This window comes from Sceloporus undulatus, chromosome 4 (genome assembly GCF_019175285.1).
Source record: "Sceloporus undulatus isolate JIND9_A2432 ecotype Alabama chromosome 4, SceUnd_v1.1, whole genome shotgun sequence".
Lineage (NCBI taxonomy): Eukaryota > Metazoa > Chordata > Lepidosauria > Squamata > Phrynosomatidae > Sceloporus > Sceloporus undulatus.
Window position 1 is genome coordinate 122,877,256 of NC_056525.1, and position 21,296 is coordinate 122,898,551.

The window sequence follows — 21,296 nt, forward strand, 5'->3', positions numbered from 1 at the left end:
ATGGCAGCCACTTGTCCCAAGTACAGATTCTACATCAGGGCAAATGTAGTAGCACTCCCATTCCTTTAAGAGCATTCCATGATTTATGCAGTCAAAGGCTTTGCGGTAATCAGTGAAACACATGCTGATTCTTCTGGAATTCTATAGTGTGCTCTATTATCTATTATATGTAGAAAAAAAAAGGAAATTGTCTTATGCCATATCAGATCATATCTTATATCCTACTCACTAACATTTACACAATTGAACAACTCTCCAAGACATCAGGCGCATCTTTCCCAGTCCTGCCTAGAGTATCAAGCAGTGAACCAGTGAGGGATAGTTCTTCCTTTATCAGTGGTTATTGGCTATTATTTTTGTGTGGAATTTCCAGGTTCAAAGAGGGTAATGCATGTAAATACCTTTCCTTTGGGGGCAAAACAAGGCCTTGATGCATTAAATGTTTTTAATTTTACATATAGTTTAATACTAATTTAGTCTTGATTTTTTTAAATTTTTATAGCTACATGTAGTTCTATTTGTATTCCTTTTAATCTGTAAACCAGGTTGAGTCCCAGTCTTAAATAAACAGAAACAACTGGTATATTGCTTTCAAATCCTGCTTGAAGTGTTAGTTTGGCTGCTGTGTTTTTATCTTTTCCAGTCTTTCCTCCTTCACAAGTTTTCTTGTAAATAAGTCAATGTGCAGCCAACTTTTAATTCATTTGTTGTAGGGAGAAGACAGGAAGGTTCTATCAAGATTCCTAACAAATTCTTTAGCTGTTGCATTATGATGCTGTTCTGTAAAAATAAATGTTGTTTAGTGCCTTCAAGTTGTTTCCAAGTTACGGTGACCCTAGGCAAACATTTTCAGGGTTTTCTTGGTTGAGAGTGTGTAACTTGCCCAAGGTCACGCAATGAATTGTCATTGCAAAGCAGGGAATTGAACTCTGGTCTCCAGAGTCCAATGCTCTAAGCATAACACCACACACACTGGTTCTTTAAAAACAATGAATAAAATTAAAAGTTTTAAAAGGATTTGTGAGTTTGTTTTTTAAGGTATTACCTGATGCACACCTCTCCTGGACTGTACCTGGATATGTATACAATATGTGATCATAAATCCATGCCTTTTTGGGCTCACGGTGCATTCTGTGGAAGCAAGAAAAAGCATTCAGCAACATGCATGTTTCAAAACTGCATAGTTGACATTTTTCTAAAATGTATACAAACAAATTTTAGTCAAGGAAGGACACATCCTTTCATATCTCCATTAATGCATCCATTGTGCATATGAAAAATGCATAGAAAAGTGCATATGGGGGGGAGTATTAAGAAAATATATCTTGTGAAAGTTGTGAAAGTGGACTTGTCATAACTGGCCAACCCTTGTGAACATTTGTTACTGATCTTCCATTTGTTATTTTTCCTCAGACCATCATCTTGGCAACAGATATTTACATGTTAATTAATAGGAAAGCTATGTTTGTTTTTAGTTGGCCCTTAATATAGTGTGATGTAGTACAACAGAAACTTCACATTGCTAGCCATTTTAAAATGGATGACAGTTTGAGTACTGATATGAACAACGCGGATGAGTTTCCAAGATCAGGGTAATGAAAGAGCTCAGTGTTGGAATGAAAATAATGACTCCTGGCCTCGAGAAATGTGAAATATAAAATTGTGATCAATTAACCATTTTTCCCATATTTCAGTACTCCTTAGTTCTTGTTGACGGGTACAGCTCCAAATGAGCTACATTTAGGCAGTAATTCACCCTAGAACAGAACAGAGTATAAATAACTATGGCAAATATTCCCCCTTCTTGCTTAGTAACGCAGAATAAAACTTAATTATACCGCTCAATTTCAAAGAAAAAAAAAGATCAGCTGTTGTCACTCAGCTCCATTTGCTTATTTATGGTTGCATTTTACAGGAGGACTGAAATGTTTCCCTAGTACTTGCCCAAAGACAATTTATCAGACTTGTACACTGAAAACAATGTTTCTCTACTATTCCACACTATTTAAGTATGAAAGAAACATGATCTGAACCAGAGCTTGGAAGAAATCCCTTACAAGAAATCCTTTACATAACCTATGACACATTTGAGGTTATTTAATTTTTAAAATAATTTTATTTTATTTTTAAACCACCAAAATGACTGATACTACTGCTCTGCTTATGTCATACAGATTCAGGCCTGTGACCTCCCTCCCTAATTGAGTATTCAATGGCATGTGGTCTTCATCTCTTTCTACTGCCCTTCACCATTCCAAGCCAAAATACGACAGCTTCAATCTGAGAATCTTGGCTTCCAGGGAGATTTCAGGCTTGATCTGTTTAAGAATCCATTTGTTCGCTTGTTGGCTGTCCACTGTATTCTCAACACTATTCTCCAGCACCACTTTTCAAATGACTTGATTTTCTTCTTACCTGTTTTTTCACTGTCCAGCTCTCACATGGTGATGGGAAATGCAGTGTCTTGGATGATTCTAACTTTAGGGCTCAATTGTACAGTCGGCCCTTCTTATACACAAATTTTTTATACACGGATTCAAGCATACATGGTTTAAAAATGTTCCAAAACAGTATAAATTTACCTTGATTTTCCATTTTTTATAAGGGACACCATTTTGCTATGTCATTATATTCAATGGGACTTGAGCATACACGGATTTTGTTATACACGGGGGATCTTGGAACCAAACCCCAGTGTATAACAAGGATCCACTGTATATCTTTATTCTTTAGCATCTTGTCTAGCTCTTTCATAGCTGTCCATCCCATTCCCAAGTGGTCTTCGTATTTCTTGACTGCAGTAAATAGCCAATAACTGTAACCAATTATTTCTTTCAAAGACTAATAATCAGCACACTGCTCTGAAAGGTAAAAATTTAAGACAGGTTTTGAAATTCTTACAGTTCCATCCATTTTGTGTGTTATAAAATATTGTTGTTTATTAATTGTGCTCACGTTTTGTGCCGATCACTTCACTGTGAAACAGTGAGACTTCCATGAAGGTCACTTGAATTCAGTGACAAGCTTATTAGTTTTCTTCAACTTCAACATTTATGCTTCCTTAATGCTTCCTTCCCCAAATGAATTTTCATGGGTGAAATTTCTCAGGATTAAGAATTCTGTTTCCCTCCTCTTGAGTCAAGCACACTCTCTGTCCAGTACACAGTAGCTGGATGCCCATTAGACATAGCACTCCAAGCAGTAAAATCCAAGCACTTGAAAACCTTTAATGGTTATCTAGATGTCAGCCTCTTCAAGGTCATGGGATTAAGATTTTGTCAGATGCAAAATAAAAAATAAAAATCTCAAAAGCACTAACATCCAGCTATATAGAAACTTTGAACTGTAATCTTTTTTTCTCTCTCTTGATATTGTTTATTTTCTTTAAAGTTTTGGTGAAGTAAGATTTTAATTTGACCGTGCCATAAAATAATCAAACATTGCAAAGCACTGAGAGTAAGCTGGGCTGATCAAATATCAGCTTGAAAGCAGAGGGAAACTTGCAAGGAGTCACAGTATTTGAAATATGTGATAATGTGGACCATCTCTGCAGCACTGTGGCCAGTTACTCTTCACTCTGTTGGACGTTAAAGTCCTAGTCCAGAGGCACTTTCATGTAATACTTACATGTAGGCATTTGTCAAAATAGTATAAATTGCCACCCATTTTGATGTTACTCCACTTAAGATTTTCTTATATTCATTGCTACTTTGTAATAAATACTCAAATTTTAAAAACTTAAATATTCTTAAAGCACCAGATCCCATCTTATCTTGACAGCTATGCCAGTCAGGCTTGGGTAGTGCTTGGATGGGAGACTGCCAAGGAATATTGTGTTCTGTAGCCTGTATTTCAGAGGGTGACAGTTTCCTTGCCTAAGAATACTCATTGAAATTCATGGTGTCACTAGAAGTCGACAAGTGCCTTAAAAGCACATAGATAGAGAGAACTTGTTGAACTTATCAGTTCTGGAATGGGTGAACTCGTGCTTTAGAACATCATACTCATATTTTGGGGGAGTGACTTTTTGAACCACTACTCCAAAAATCTTCAGCTGAGAGTGTTCTGGGATCTGTAGTCCAAAAGAGTAACTTTCCAAACATTTACCTGCAGAAGTACATAAGTTCAAGTGTATGAACGCTGATGCTACCAGCTTCTTTTTCCACATAGTTTCAATGGTGCTACAAGATCCCATTGCATACTGATTTTCCAAACTCAGAGTAGACTTGCAGGCCTGATTTGGGAATGGCCTGGGAAGAGAGTATACTTTGAATTGCTGACAAATGGAGTGTAGGGTTTTGAAATGGGTGAACTGTTGGAACTAAGTATACTCCCAACTGGGGAAACTTCCTCAGTCTTGACAACAACTTTGTTGTTGTTACGTGCCTTCAAATAATTTCCGACTTAGGATGACCCTAAGGCCATCATTGTGGGGTTTTCATCATGGTGTTTTCTTGGCAAGATTTGTTCAGAGGAGGTTTGCAATTGCCCACGATCCAGCAGGTTCCATGGCCAAGTGGGGAATTGAACTGTGGTCTTCAGAGTCATAGTTGAACACTAAGACCAGTGTGCCTTTCTGGCTGTCATGTACTTTTATTTCCTACTTTTATTTTTGGAATCTACTGAAGGATTGTGTTCCTGGAGTGGACTTGGCCAGTACATTACATTCTGGCATTGTGCCACATCCAGTGTGGAGAAAATGGGCCTAGATGGCCATCATACCTAAATTGGGGTTTCTTTTATGGTTCTTTGAGTTGAGGAGCATGCCCTTCTCAAGAACTGTGAATTGACCTCATCCTGAGGTGATGGGAGCCACTCAGTAACTTTTATGCATGTGGAGTACCATATCTGTCACACAAAGTCCTTTCCAGTAATTGAGCTGGCAGGGGTGATCATTGGCTAGCAGGCAAGTCATCCTGTGGATGGTTCCTCCCTCATTCTAGGCCAAACCCTTTCAGCTGTAAGGGTTTGATTTTTTTTTGTACTCCAGTAATGGTCATCTTATGTGCTTTATTGCCATTTTCCACCTCAGGTTATCACTGTAGCTATAAAATTGTCAAAATATATTTACAATAACCAGAGAATTCAAAAATGTGTGCCTTATAAAATATGTGTGTGCATAACCACAACTAAGCCTCATTTTCTTTCTTTTTCCTCCCCTAGGATGATGAAGGTCAAACAGCATTGCATTATGGTAAGTAATGCATGAGTATTTGCCTGCAGATTGAATAAACAGTACCAAAGCCAACCAGGTATATTCTTTGATCCCCTTGCCATAATTTTTGAGAAATCCTATAGCACTGATAGGGTGCCAGAGTACTGGAGAAGGCCAACTATTATTCCTCTTTTTTAAAAAAGGCAAAAGAAATAGAAATAAACATATCCAGCAAACTACACACCAGTCAGCCTAACCTCAATACTAGGAAAAATTTTAGAACAGATCATATGAGTCTGTCTGCAGGTATCCTGATGGCAATGCAGTGATCAGGAGGTCCCAGCATGAGTTTGTCAAGAACAAATACTGCCAAACTAATCTTTTTCCGACCAGGTTTAGTAGATGGTGGGAATGCTGTGTATGCCATTTATCTGGATTTCAGCAAAGCAATGTATAAGATCCCCATAATATTTTGATTAGTAAACTGATTTTTAAAATGGATTTGTTTATTTGTTTATTTCTGGGATTTTTCCCCCCAAGGTGGGATTTAAGGCGGCTTATAAGAATTTAAAATAATGGAACTTGAATGTTAAGATGTTTTAATATGTATCATGTTTAATTAATTTTGTAGAATGCACGCCATAGGGAGGTTTATTTTATCTATTTTAATTTATTGTATGTACAGCAATACAATCTGATTACAAAAACACTGATTACAAAAGTTAAAAAATAATGAAATATTGCTAATATTAAGACATAAGTTAAAAACAGCATAGTTAAAACCAATAAAAACCATTGAAACATTAAAAACAGCACACCAGACTATACAAGAAAATTCATCCACCAAAAGCTTCCTTCCTTGGAATGCATGTTAAATTGATTAATTATCACCAAGTCTTGACTGTAAGCACAAACGTCTCCTCTTTGATACAACTGTACAACAAACTAAGGAGTTAACAACCTCTCTTTGAGTTAAAAAGGTGGAGTGGAATCTGAGTTTAGCCTTTTATGAGGGTGTTTGGTCTGACAGCTGTCCTTGCCTCAGCAGCTCTCCTGATTACAGAATGTGTCAAACTGCATCCTTAGACAGGTTATAAATCCTGGTTTATTCTGATTAAACACGGGTCAGAGCCATTCTGAGGTTAAGTGAAGGACAGCTCCCCACTATGTTACCCTCAAATGGGATGCCAGAAAGCACCCCGCCTCCTTCCATACAATCTCTTCTGGGTCCACTGTCAGTCTGTGGCCAGCACTAGTCTCTGCCTTTGAAAAGACCAGGATGTGTGTGGTCTCCCTTGTGAACGGACTGTTAGGCTTTATATTCCCTTGTTAAGATCTCCTTTCCACTGCCTGCCCCCCCTCCATGCACACACTTGTTTCCCTCAGGGAATGCTCCAATGATTACTTCTCTGGCCTCCCAGAGGAAATCAAGGTTTCTCCTTGGACTTGAAGTCACGTGCCTTTAGAGTAGGCTGGCTCTCTCTATTTCTCCTGGGTTCTTCCTTCCATGTGGAAACGCCATCTGCTCTGCTTTTTTTGTACTGTGGCAGGGTAGTGGGAGGGGATGCCAGTGAGAAAATATATAATAAAAGGAAAAATCCATCATGAAACCTCTAAGGATTAATGGACTCGGAAGGCATACTGTGCTGAATGAAAATTCATCTTCACCTGTGTCCGTGTCAGGCCTGCCTCACTGGCGCTTGACAAATAGAGGTTCCCAGGGCATGCTGTAAATCCAGCAGCTGTTCTAACCTCCAGGGAACAACTTTGCAGTCCTTAGAGGTGAGCTGAAGTCCTCTTGGGTTTCTCGGTGCAGTGGCAACACATTGTCTCATTTGGGGCTTCCTCTTCAGAAATGCCAAATATCTTGTCATATGGCACCTCCTTAGTGTCAGGCTTTTCATTTGTAAAGGGCCCCCTTGTGTCATTATTGCAAATGTAAAGGGACTACAGTACTTTCAAGGAAAGCATCTGTTCTTCTTTTCCTGGAGGCTCCTGTTAAAAGACAACGACAGTCAAGAACTAGATTTATTCCTGACTTTCTGCTTTGCTCTGTTTCCAAATAGAATGCATGTATGTCTTGTGACTTAATTGATGTTTGCGAATTCTAGGGCTGTAAATAAAATAGGCAAATAAATAAAATAAAATAGCAATATGTAAATAAAATAGTAATAATAAAACACTCTAGTCTTTTTTTGCAAAGTAGCAATCTCAACATGGATTCCTTCATAAACCATTGAAATGAAGATAATTCCTGTTTATTCTTAGAAGAAAAAAAATCATCTTTAATATTTTCATTACAATTCCTATTATATTAACATTGAAATCAACAGAGGTTCAAAAATGTTATATGACCTTGTGCATGCTTACTAATTTAAGACTGACCCATACTGATGAAGCTGCTAAAAGCTAAGGCTCTTTGTAAATGTACTTGAGAATAAGTCCCCTTGGGTAAAGTTCCACGGACGTAGGCATACAAAATCAAACTGTGCATCTTTAAAGCTTATCTCTTGAGTGAGCGACACCATTTTCGTGATCTGCAAAGGCTATGGCTAATAACACTGATGAAGCTGTTCCAAGGTTCTTTAAAACCTTGATTGTGTTATCCATGCCACAATTCTGTAAAGTCCATAATTTTTACTTACATGTTCATAAATCTTAAACTGAAATACTGAGAAAATGTTATGCTTGAGACCACCAGCTTTGTCCTTGGAAGATGGCAGGGTTGACTCTAAATCTAAATCACAGTCTTCTATCAACTTGTCCCCATTATGCTCTCTAATCTTACTTGAAGAAAGAGTGGTAGTGTTTGTCTTTTTTCAGTCTTCTTTAGAAATCACACAAACCTCTGAGTATTTCCTACTGTGAAGAATGCCATCTTGCACTTTCTTGTTCATTTATGCACTCATCATAGAATTCTTCCAGTGGTTTGATAAAGTCCTCTGTATTTCTCTTTCTCTTATAGTCTTGAACACTTGAGGGCCAGATGATTATTATTATTATTATTATTATTATTATTATTATTATTATTATTATTATTATTATTTAATGTAGGGTGTCCTTCAGTGGTATGTGTCACTGCTTTGCTTTAGGAAAGTAAGATGGGTGGTCAGACCTCGTCCTCTGTTCCCTTATCTGTTGAAGTTCCTCAGGACTCTGTTTTGGGTCCCCTTTTGTTTTCTCTCTACACATTGTCCCTAGGAAAACTCATTAGTTCTTTTGGCTTTTCCTATCATTTGTACGCCGATGACACTCAGCTGTATCTTTCCACTCCTGACCTTTCTGCAGGTCTTGAACAGCAAGTTTCATCTTGTCTTACAGCTGTCTCTCATTGGATGCGGCATCGGTGCTTGAAGCTCAATATGTCCAAAACAGAGCTTCTTGTTTTTCCATCTAAGTCAATACTCAAGGCTCCTGCTGCCAAGGGCACACCTTCTGCTGAGGTTCTGCAATCTCCCACTGTGGAGAAATGCAAACCAAAGGACCAGGGATTTGGGCAAGTTCCCTCCCTTAAACGGAAAAAATACTTCAATACTTCTTTTCTGTTTCTGTTGATGATATTTCTGTTCGACCAGTCCAGGAAGCCCGTAGTCTTGGTTTTATTTTTGATTCCTCTCTGTTGTGTATCCCCCAAATCCAGACCACAGCTAAGGCATGTATATTGTTTTTATACAATATTGCCAAAATCTGACCATTTCTCTCAGCCTCTACTACCAAGATTCTGGTCCATGTCCTAGTGGTCTCACAACTTGATTTCTGTAACATCCTTCTGGCAAGGCTTCCTCTTTCTCACCTCCGTCCTTTAATTTCTGTCCAGCATTCAGCTGCACACATTATTGTATCTGCCTACCGCGCCGACCATATCTCTCCTTTGTTGTCATCCATTCACTGGCTCCCCCTCCCTTTCTATATTCAGTATAAGCTTCTGTTGTTGACTTTTAAAGCCCTGCATGGGCTGGCCCCTCCTTATTTATCAAACCTTCTTTCTCCTCACCTTCCCATTCATGCCCTCCGTTCTGGTAGTCAAGGTCTGCTGTCTCAGCCTAGGATTTTCACTGCCCCATCCTGGATTCGTCCCTTTTCACTTGCTGCCCCTCACTCCTGGAATCTCCTCCCCCCCACGAGCCTCAAGGGTCATCACTTCTTTGACCAGTTTCAAAACTGAGTTGAAGACCATCCTGTTCAGAGAAGCGTTCCCAGGCATTGCGTGACTATTATTTGTTATATGACATTTTTAATTTGTTGCCTGCTTTACTTTATTGAATCCTTTCCTGTATTGTTATGTATTATTTATATGTATTATGCTCTATGGGCAGGTTTACTTTATCTATTTTATTGTTTGTACATACAGTGCTGTGTAAATCTACAGCGCTGTATAAATAAAGCATAATAATAATAAGACTGAATTCAGGCCTCCTGCTTCCTACTAGACTCTTTCTAGATGTTTTGTTTTCCTGGTGGTTATCCCAATTGATAAATTAAAATTTATACAATTACTTAATATTTAAAAATAACCTTTGCTGAGTAAAAAGAGGAAATGACAATCTACAGCTGCTCAAATGCTATGTCCTATACAGCTATTAAATATCCAAGAGCCCTTCCCTTTTTGATTCTTATCAATGTAAGGGCCTCTGTCTCAACTTCCCCTTTGGTCTTCTTGGATTCTATTTCCTTTAGCCTAAGAAATGGAAGTCTCAGTTCCTCATCTTACAGCTCAACTCTGTATCCCAAGAGTTGGGGCTGTTTCTTCCTTGGCCAACCAGCCATCTTGTAAGATTTCTTAACTTTTTTTTCAAGACTTCCTATAGATGGGTTGCATCCCTCCTGCCACAGTAACTAGGCTGCAGCTTACCTGATCATTCAGTCATTGTCAATAAAGATATTATTGGCTTCTCAAATAATCCTACCTGTGGATTTCTTCCTGATTGTGACTGTCCTTTGTTTTTGTTTTGTTTTTCTTGTTGCCAAAGAGGACAGGTCAGTGGAATGGAAATATGGGTAATTGAGCATAATCTTGCACACATTACTAAGAGAAAACTTAGGCGTGTTCCAGACCGCCTGGAAACGGCCCTCTTCCAGCGCCGCCGATTGCTGCGTCCGGGAACCGCAGCGGTCAAACTGCGCAGTTTCCGAACACAACAGAAAGAAGCAAGCGGCTTCTTTTTGCGCCCCGGAAGTGGCGCTGCAAGTGGCCAATGGCGCACTCATGACGTCACTTCTGTCACGGGGCATGCGGATGCTATGCGTCTGTGACGTCAAGATGGCGGCGCCCGTGTAGAACAGGCGCCATCATTTTGTACGTCCCCAGAACGTACTAGGGTTAGGGGCATGCGTAAAGGAAATCCTTTCCTAACCCTAGTACGTCCTAGGGACGTACTTTACGCCCATGCAGAACGGGCCTTAGTTTGCAAAATCTTGGCAAGCTGGGTTTTGAGCCTTTCAACAGTCCTGGTTTATAGTACCAAACCACACAGACAAATGGTTTTGCCTAGTAGAAGATACCTCCTATACAGGAAAATGATTCCTGTAAATAACCCTATATCTGTATTGCTGTCCTATTTTAATTTTAAAAATTTGCTTGTCTCTCTTGTGTTAGCCAAGAAAGGCAACAAAACATTCTGATTGCTACTCCTAATTGCAGAAATGAGGAAGCACACCACTAATGTGATGGTTTGGAATGTAATTAAAACAGTAATTAGTGTTCAAGCAGAGAGATTTCTTGAAGGCATGTATCCCACTGGAAATTTCAGTTTCAGAATTAATTAGGCAGATCTTCTAGCCAGATCTTGTGGCTCTAAACTACAGTATATGCAGTATGGGTAGATATACAGAAACAGTTTATGTATTCAGGCTCTTTAACTTCCTGTTCCTATTATTACAGCGTAGCAGAAGTACGCAGCTTTGCCAAGGCTATACTAGGAAATACCAGGGAATGAGACAGAGCTGGGAGATATTCCAGCACTCCAGAACTTTGCAGAGAATGCACTAAATCATGACAGTTTGGCTAATCAATGCAACACCATAACACAAACAGTCCTAGTTGTGGCACCATCAAGAACTTGTATAGTTAGACAGTGCCAACCAAGACCTTGATTGCATGCAGAGCTATGTACAGAACAAACTATCTTCATCGGTTGAAAAGGCAGTGGAGACAGAACCTATCAGACAAAGTTGAGTCAAAGCTTGAGAACTGCTTGTGCAACCTATTACAGTGAGCCCGTGCCATACGCTGAAGCCGCCTGGGAAACGGGTAAAGGCCCCGCGCATGCGCACATTGCCTCACGGTGCACACAAGCCCCATTATATCCAATGGGGCTCATGAATGGTGCGGTGGCTGTGCAGCGAGCATAAGCTTACGCATTTTTTGCTTTACACGGGTGTGTGTGTGTCTGGAACGGATCCCCTGGGTAAAGCAAGAGCCCACTGTACTCCCAAGTAGATGAAGCCTGACAATCTTATCTACAGGAGAAGATTCAAATTCAAACTCGTATGCATCATCAGTTATTTGGTACTTGCTTTTTTTTTTATTCAGCCCTTCTGCCTTTGTTTCTGCGTTATGTAGCCCATATAGTGAACTGCTCCTTTTCAAAGGATATTTTTTCTGGGCTACTTTAAGCATGCTGTCATGCCCCCTTTATTGAAGAAACCCTCCCTGGATCCTTCACTTTGTGTTAACTATTGTCCTATGTCTCTTCTTCCATTTCTCTCTAAAGTTTTGGAGAGAGTGACCCTTTCCCAATTGATGCCTTATTTGATTGCTCATGATTTTCTTTTTGATCCATTTCTATCAGTATTTTGGACAGATCATTCCACAGAAATGGCTCTGACTCACATAATAAATGATATTTTAGTGGCAAAGGCTCAGCAGCAAATATCAGTTCTGATCCTATAGGATCTATCTGCAGCCTTTGACACTTTGGATTATCAAATCTCGCTACAACAGTTGGCATTAGTGGGAATAACAAGGAATGCTTTGTCCTGGTTTAAATCTTTTTTTGTTGGATCATTCCTCTGCTGTTTCATTTCAGGGAGCTATGTCAACAACCTTCCCTGTAACTGTAGGGGTGCTTTAAGGATCAGTATTTGGTCCTCTTCCTTTTTTCATTATATATGCTTCCCCTTGGATTTCTTATTTCAGAGGCGGGTGTCCAATATCACATCTACACAGATGACACTCAGATATTCCAGTGTTTTGATTCAATTGATGCTACTCAATGGAAGTTGTTAACAAATTTCCTGTTGACTGTTTCTGTGTGGATGATCACTCACTGCCTTAAACTGAACATGGCTAAAATAAATATGCTAACGGTTCAGTCTGAGTGTCCAGTAGCTCCACTTTGTTGCCCTTCCTTTTGTTTACAGGGTTATGCACTGGCCCTGCTGGATAATCACCTGTCCCTACACTCCATTATTGGGGAAACTGCAAGGCATGTGATGTCCATCTTTTGAACACTCATAGGATCCATAGGTTTTTGACCTTCAAGACTGCTTGTCCAGGCCATGGTTATTTCATGCCTGGACTATTGTAATAGCCTATTAGCAGGTTTGCCTTGCTGCTCTCTTACTCCTCTGATTTTAATCCAGAACAGTTCTGTTCAGGTTGCCTAAAATCTCCCCAAATATTCACATGTCTCTTCTCCTTGTAGAGTCCTCCATTGGCTCTCAGTTTGAGCCAGAGATCATTACAAGCTTTTGATCCTGATATATAAGGCCGTGCACTTTAACCTCTTAGTATGTGGCAGCTCAGCTAACATGGTATGTACCATCTAAGAATTTAAGATCTACGGGCAAAGAATTATTCATGGTTCCACCAATGCATATGACTCTATCAAGGCCGCCAGTCTTTCAGGACCTGGCTCCGTATTTGTGGAATAGTCTTCCTTTGCATGTCCATCTGGGAGAGGATCTTACCTGCTGTAGTAAAGGGTTGTAGACTTCCCTTTTCAATTCACCAGACTGAATTGCTGAGTGTGCCTAAGGTTGCCAAGATGGGTAGTGACTGATAAAGAGTTTGCTTTTAGTATATTATTATAGTATTTGAGCATTGTATAGTGTTGTGTTTTATTGCCCGTTTTGGATTATCTATGGCCTGTTACAGACTGCCAAAATAAAGCTGCTTCGGGTCTCTTTGGAGGTATGCTATTTAAATGATGCATGGGTCCTAAGAATCCGGAAGCTGCACCAAAGCTGCAGTCCAGTGCTTAGGAATGGAGTATGGCTTTGGCGCGAACTCCAGACTCTTAGGACCCATGCATCACTTAAATAGCATAGCTCCAAAGAGACTCGAAGCAGCTTTATTTTGGCAGTGTGTAACAGGCCTATGTTTGACATTCCACCCTTTGGTGGAAAGGGCATTATAAATAAAAGTAGTATCAGTAGTAGTAGTATAAGACTGGACATGCATTTCCCCCCTCCTCCCTGCTCTTTCTCTTCCCTGTCCTTTATATCTCTGTGTTCTTTCAGCCTTTCCTTCTGTTCACTTTTTCCACATCTCCACTGACCAGGGTACAGGATTCCACCCTCCTTCTTTCCCTCTGTTTATCTCTTCCCTCTCTTTTTTAACTGTTTGAAGAGTTTGAAGGCACTGTAGAGAGAGGCACTGTGTAGGGCTGCCTAGAGAAAAAAATGACTATCCCAGTCCTGCCTGCAACTTTTTCTGTGGTAGTTAAGGAAGTCTGCTATCTAATGCCTGAATGTGGAGGCTACTGCCAGATTTTAATTAGCTAAAATGAATTAGTCTGTTAAAAAATACTCATGGGTTCACCCATACATTAATATTCATATCACATTTCAGATGTCTAGGTGTCATAGATATGGTACAGACAGATGCACACAGAAATACACATTGTCTTTTATTATTAGAGAGCAAATGGGGAATGAAAATGGTAATATTTCTTATGATAGTGATATTTATTCAAGAGTTGTTGTGATATGTAGTATATATAGCTTTTTGTACTTGTGTAGAATTTAGGAATATAAACCGTACAACTGTATCCTGAATGTAGGAACAGGTGGGGGTAAAGTGAAGCTAGGAAAGCGAGTTTCAGACTGCTATGAGATCTAAAAACCCAATGTCATGATGGGTTCCCACTGGTCATTGGAGCATTTTATTTTCTGTAGTGTGGAAGCAGACTGGGATGGGATTGTATATGGTTCCAGATTTAATCTATGACATCTCTAGTTAAAAGAACCTCAGCTAGCATGACTGGAAAAAAATCTCTTCCTGCAAATCTTCCTGGGAAGCATTGCCAGCCAACTATTACTAGCCAACATCTGGGGTGGAATGCATATGGAATCCAGATATTATTGGACTGCAACTCCCAAAATTCCTAACCTGGAGTTTCAGTTCCACATCAGAAGGCCACATGATTCCCTCCCTTGCCTTACTGATCTTGGACTAATGTTCTGATTTGGTATGAGACAGTTTCATGTGCACACCAAGAAAAAAGTTATAATAATTTCTTAAATATATGCCTTTGAAGGACCAACAGGAGCATGGCTCCAAACTGTAATGTACTATACCCTAGTTCTCCATCTATGCTTTCACAAATCTGAGATAAAGCCTAAGAAGCCTTTAATCTCTCCAAAATAAAGAGGGGTAATTTAGTGCTTCATTTTCTCCTCTCACATACTTGTAACAGAAGAATAGAAATGATGTGTGAGAGGCTTTGAGTACCAGTTCTAATATTTATCTCTCGCTACCTCTTTGTTGGCTTAAAGGTAAGGATAATACCATTTATATGGGGCCAGTTAGTGGATGTCCTTTTCATACAATGGAAGTTTCACTTAGCTGATCTAGTATTTGATGTTTGTATATGGGGCAATAGTGCAGTCATTGGCTGCTGGTGGGTCATGACATTTCCTGGTAGTGGTCCAGTCCAAGAGAAAACCATATGCAAAATTCACCCAGGTCTGGAAATATGTGATTTTCCTAATTTCTTATTAAAAACAGTGAAAGGTTTAAAAAAACACATGAATCACATTTTATTAGAGTTAATGATAAACATTAGTTGGGAACATCAGGTAAATTTAAAATGTCTGACATGTTTTGTAATAAATGACAGCCCTGACACAAAAATGATGTTGCATTTCTACTTGGCATACAGATTATAAGAGGACACTGCCCAGGTTGCTTTTGCATAATGCTTCATATGTATTTGACATTGGAGAACTGGCCATTGAGCGCTCCTGAAGAGTGATATGCTTTGCTTTTTTAAAAGCCTTTCCCTCTGCTGTTCACCTGTCATTCCTATTGCAACTCAGCTCTTGGTTCAATAATTATATTGGCTCCTACTGGTGCTCTCAAGTTAAATAAGAGAAGAAAAACAGAAATGGTAACACCATGCTTTCCACAAATACATGCTGCTATTTCCTGTTTAACCATGTAATTCTGCTCAGATGTTGGTCACTCTCCCATTTTTCAAAGGAAACTAAGGGAAAGAGAAAACTTGAACACCACTTTTCCTCCCAGCTTCCCTTCCAGCACCTATGATGTGCAGATTATCAAGATATGGAAAGCTGATGTGCTGTCTTGTCCAGACAGCACATCAATGAGAGTGGTTTATTCTAGTTAAATTTATATTATTATTATTATTATTATTATTATTATTATTATTATTATTAACCTTTATAAAGCGCTGTAAATTTACACAGCGCTGTACATACAATCTTTATAATTGGACAGTTCCCTGCCCTAAGGCTTACAATCTAAAAAGACACGGCTCAAAAGAAGAAGGGCTATATGACGCTAACAACAACACAAGAACCTAATAACATTTTATTTATGGTTTCTGACTTCAATGTGTTAAAGGCTGTACTATCGTGCTTTAAGACAACTCTAGGAGCACAGGATTTCCATATTATTTGGCTCAGGTACCTGACATTTTGAGCAGCCAGTGAGGCATATTCTAAGATGAAATATTTCTCCATCTCCATTTTGGCTAGTGCTACCTTCTTTAGCAATGTACTTACATTGCTGCTATTTTAAGGAGAGAGAATAGATTCATATTCATCACCTCTACAGGAAGAGTGTGGTTGAAGTTAAATTTCCTTGTGTGAGGGGGGTAAAAAGAAGAGTGCTTATCTGTTGCTTGAATTGCCATAAAATATCAAGTTGGTGCCAATTCTTATATTGTAATAAGATGGCATTTCTGCTGCTCCCTCCCATATCATTCCAGTAATGCAATAGGAGAGGTTGCATAGGAGTTACTTACATGGCTTTAGCCCCTAACATCACCTAAGGAATATCATGGAAGAGGAAGCAGCTTAGCCAACAGATCCTTTTCTTTGTATGTTGGTCATGCAGTTCTGTGCTGTTGTGATTTAAGGAAAATTGTGTAAAGAATTTTTCCCATACCGTCTTCCCTACTTCAGCAACCCCCCCCCCCCCCACACACACACACACAAAAAGTCTTGGGTGGGAGCCCTGAACAGTGTGGACAGTAAAGGGTTTCAGGAGATGGAAACAGAAAGCATTCCTTATAAAACTGCCTTTGGTTAACTTGTGCTAAGAGTTCAAATCATTGTAACTACTATACTTTCCACTTAAGTCTGCCATATGCGTATTATTGCTACTGTACAGTTGTCTGGGCTCCTTGCCAGACCTGTTCACCTATCCAGCCAAAGGCAACTAGTGGAAAATTAATGAGATGGCAAAATTAATACGGATTAATATGATAGTGAGCATATGTGATTGGTAATGGTATCCCAACTCCCTTCACCTTAACCATATCATTCACCAATTAAAAGAGCTCTGTTGGATGCCACGTTCAGGTAAACTGGCATCCAGTCAGGTAGATTTCTTTAGACATTCCTGTCTCAGTATAGTTGTTTTAATAATATCTGTGCTGCATTTAACAGGTTTTGGTGAAAATAATCTTTTTGTGCTTCGTTCACATCATGTCCCCTGTACATCAAGGGGAATTGCATCAGCAAACCAGTGGGAGAAGGCTTTGGATGCATGACATTAGTTTTGGCAGTCAACCTTGTGTTCCACAGGACAATCTAGCCAACAGTAGAGTTGGTACTAACATGTCCTTTAGTTTTCTGGAATCCAGTTGGTTTCATGAACCTTCATGAGTTGACCATCCAGAAACACTGGATACTCTAGCTATAATTCAGTATTGCCTGTGTTGTTGCTGCTGCTGTTGCTGCTGTTACCTTCAATCCCTTTCCAACCTGTGGCACCCCTAAGGTAAACCTATTATGGGGCTTTCTTGGCAAGATTTGTTCAGAGGAGGTTTGTCATTGCCTTCCCTTGAGGCTGAGAGCATGTGACTTGCCCAAGGTTTCAAGACTAAACTGGGAATCGAACCCTGGTCTCCTGAGTCATAGCCCAACAATCAAACCGTGTTCTTTATTCTGCAGCAGATGCTGGTTTTGCCTTAAAATGAGCTTTCTTCCTCCTGGAAATATGTTCACATCCCAAAATGTCTTCTCTGCAATTTATCTAAGAGTGAACCTGAGAAAATTTTATTAATTGTCTGGTAAAATAATTTCATTTTAAAAGCTCAGGAAATACCAGAGTCGAGGTGACAGGTCTCATGCTTTCTCTGAAAGGTTAAGATTTAAATTTAATATCTTGCCTTCCTTCCATCCCCCTCCTTTTTTTGTTACAGTTAGCTATGCTTTCTTGGCTAAGTCTGAAGTAATTTCATTGTAATATCTATAGTTAATAGCCCAGGTGCCACAGTTTCCAGGCTCTGCTAGCTGGCTTTTCTCTTGTCTTGAGATTCAAAGTTTTTATCCTGTTCTTTTCGAGTAACAAATCAAGTAACCAGTCCTTGTTAAATGCTCTCAGAACTCTGAAATAAACACATTGCAATTGTGGTTCTTAGCATGTTTTTGACAGAATATGAATTTTTTACCTTGAGCAGACTGCTATCCCAGTGTCCTTGTCTTGTTTGGCTTTCAGACTGTTTTGCTTCTGCACTACTGAAACACATCATTCATCAGGCGCTGTGGAAGCATATCATTGTAACCCATGTTCTCTCTGCCCTTTTTAAAATCTAGCCTCTACTTGTGAATTTTCTGACATTGTGGAACTACTGCTGAAATCTGGAGCTGACCCTACTCTTCGAGACATTGAGGGATACTTGCCTGAAGAGGTGACAGACTGTCGAGTAATCACCTCCATGCTGCAGGAGCACACCGCGGGCAAAGCTTAACCAAAAGAACAAGCAAGTACCCAGCCCTAGCCCAGGACTCTCAAAAGGAAGAAAAATGGCAATAAACCCCTTCTTCTCCCACATAATTGGTATGCATGATGTCTGGTGAGTGAAACATGTTTAAGGGAGGTGCTTACTATGGCTGTATACCCCAGGGGACAGAAAATAAAGCAAAGGAGCATGCAGTGCATAACACAGCCCCTGCCTACGGTTATGACTTGTTATATTTTGGAACACTAAGATCAACCAAATCAGATTTATTGAGCTTCTGGTGGCCCAGTAAACATGGCTAATGGGATGCGTTGTTGGATGGGTCACGTGTTATGTAGAATTGGTACAGCATAAAGCTCATTTTGCATTTATTAGTATGAGTGTGGGGCAGAGGAAAGGAACAGCTACATTAAGGTTGCTATCCTATGTGTGTTTGGAGAAAGCCCCATAGAACTCTGTGGGATTTGCCTTCCCAAGTGAATATACATATGATTGAGTTGGAAGAGTAGCTGCTTTTTTGCAAAATACAAATTATTTCTAAGAAGAAAGAAACGGATAGGCAGCGAGGGGAAGAAATTAGCCAGTTTATAACACTTTCTATCTAACAAAAATCACTTATTACTCAAAAGAGAGTACTGTTCCACTATTGTGATTTCCTTGAACTGAAGAAAGGAGTTTTGTAAGATGTCAGAATGGAGGGCTTTTCTACTGAATCCTGAAGATCAAAATGTCAAAATGAGGAGGCTGAGTTATCACAGTGTTAAACAAAACAAAAGTTGAAAACTGATGCGAATGTCCATTGTGTGTATCCCTCTGTCTCTATTGTAAAATACCGTCTTGAACAATAAAAGATAAATCAAAGGATAGTTTGTGAATTGTTCCTTTCTCTTGCCAGGTGCGAAATCCAAACAAATTCCACAAGCATGTGCTGAACACTATGAAATAACACTGTTATTTTTTGGGGATTTCATGAGCTTTCTCTATAGTACTTTCTCTCTTTATTTATTTTTTTAAATAAAGGAGTGTTATTTGAGATGTTAAAAAACCTTTCAAGACTAACACAACTTTAAGAGGAAGAATGGCAGTGAACATCAATGAGTATGAGGGGCGCAGTGATTAAATGCCTGTACTGCAGCCACTTGTGAGTTCAATACCAGCCAGGAGCTCCTTGTCAGCTCAGCCTTGCATCCTTCCATAGGCTGCTAAAATGAGTACCCAGCTGGTTGGAGGCAATTAGCTTACACTTTGTAAACCATTTAGTACATCAGTAAGGAGTATAGAAATGTACTTGCCACTTGCTAACATTTGATTAAGAATCCAGAAAGTGGGGAAGAAAAATATTAATTAAGGCTTGGTGTTTATACTGCTGTGAATTGCGGTTACATTTTGAAGTCACACAGATCAGTTGAATTCCCTTGCCATTAATGAGAGACAGTGTGGTGTAGTGGCTTGAGTCTGGGCTGTGATTCTGGAGGCTAGGGTTCCCTGCTCAGGCACTGGGCAACTTTGAGCAAGTTACAGTCTCAGCCTCAGAGGAAGGCCATGGCAAACCCCCTCAGAACAAATCTGCCAAGAAACTCCCATATGGGTTTGCCTTAGGTTCACCAAAAGTCAGAAACAGCACACAACACCAGCACTTATAATTCTGAACATATGTCATAGGTGCCACTAGAAATGGGGCATATGAATCAGATTGCAAAGCATGGAAAAATAGTAAACGTTGCTGTTCACAAATAGCTATAGACGTCAGAATTAATCTGACATAGTCCTCCAAAACCTTCATATTAGGATTCTACATATTCTACATATTTCTGGGTTTGTGGCCTTTTACCATCACCTTTGCCACTTTGACATGTTGCTCCTTGTACAAAGATTGTACAAGCCGGCAAGTCTGTTCTCTAGCTGGGTTTGCTGAAAAGATCAGAGTGATACACACACACACAAAATTCATTATAAAAAAGTGACAACCTATTTAATTTAATTAATTTAATTTGTTTTATTTATATACCGCTGTTCCAAAGATCATAGCGGTGAACAGCAAGTAAGCTAAATAGCAAGTAAGCTAATTTGCCCCCAACAGTCTGGGTAGTCATTTTAGCGCCCTCGGAAGGATGCAAGCCTGAGTCGAGCTTGGGCCCTTTTTCTGGTCTTGAACTCGCAACCTTGTGGTTTTGAGTGAATGGCTGCAGTACAGGCATTTAACCACTGCACCACCAGGGCTCCTATTTAGGGTAGAGTATATGTTGCAGAACTATGGATGTCCCCAGCACCCCTGTCCTGCCTGTATTATCTTCCCTGAATTGTAAGTCAGGCAAATTCTTCATTGAATAACCAGTTCCCTACTGATCTTTTCCCTAACACCCAATATTTTATCATCCTGTGGATATTAGATACATGGTTACCAGTATTGTTGTACAGCTTAGATACTGGTCACAATCCAACATCCCCTTAGTATAGCATAAAAATCCACGCATAGACCTACATTAGGCTGAGCCATCTACCCTTCCCCCAAGAAGTGCTTGAAACTACCCCACACAGCTGTTCCCTGCTCCACAGAGAGTTGGCAGGATTGCAGAAGTATCTGGCTTCAGCACTGATGTCATCGTTTTGTGTCTGTCTATGGGGATGTAGCCCACAGAACAGGGAACAGATGTGTGGAGTAACTTTACAGGCTTTTCATTATGGGAGGAGAGATACCAGCCCCATCATCACCCACATAACTTACATGTGTGGATGTCCCTACAAGATGCCGGCCATACTGTCAGGTGCCTTTTGGTGCATGATGATTTGAAGCATAAAAAGGTATGATTGTTGCAGCGTGGCTGGCAACTGTTTTCTGTTTCATTGCCGGATTCAAGAAATGCTCAGTTTTGGATCTGTGCAACAGAGAGGTTGGCAAAAGTTAAAAGAACAGAGCAGTCACCTTTCTGTGTTCTTTTGGCGTGTAGCACCTACTTTGCCTGGAAGCCAGGATTTATTTATTC

General features: G+C 39.7%; 1 protein-coding gene across 4 annotated transcripts in view; it reads left to right on the plus strand.

Annotated features, from left to right (window-relative positions):
* ACBD6 (acyl-CoA binding domain containing 6) overlaps positions 1–19,178 on the plus strand; it is a 210,718-nt gene extending 191,540 nt beyond the window's left edge. For all 4 annotated transcript variants that reach the window (XM_042465765.1, XM_042465766.1, XM_042465767.1 and 1 more), the window contains 2 exons: positions 5,164–5,194; positions 18,167–19,178. In XM_042465765.1, the coding sequence (XP_042321699.1) occupies positions 5,164–5,194; positions 18,167–18,321 (186 nt within the window). In that variant the 3' untranslated portion in view covers positions 18,322–19,178. The remainder of the gene's footprint in view (positions 1–5,163; positions 5,195–18,166) is intronic.
* The last annotated feature ends 2,118 nt before the right edge of the window (positions 19,179–21,296 follow it).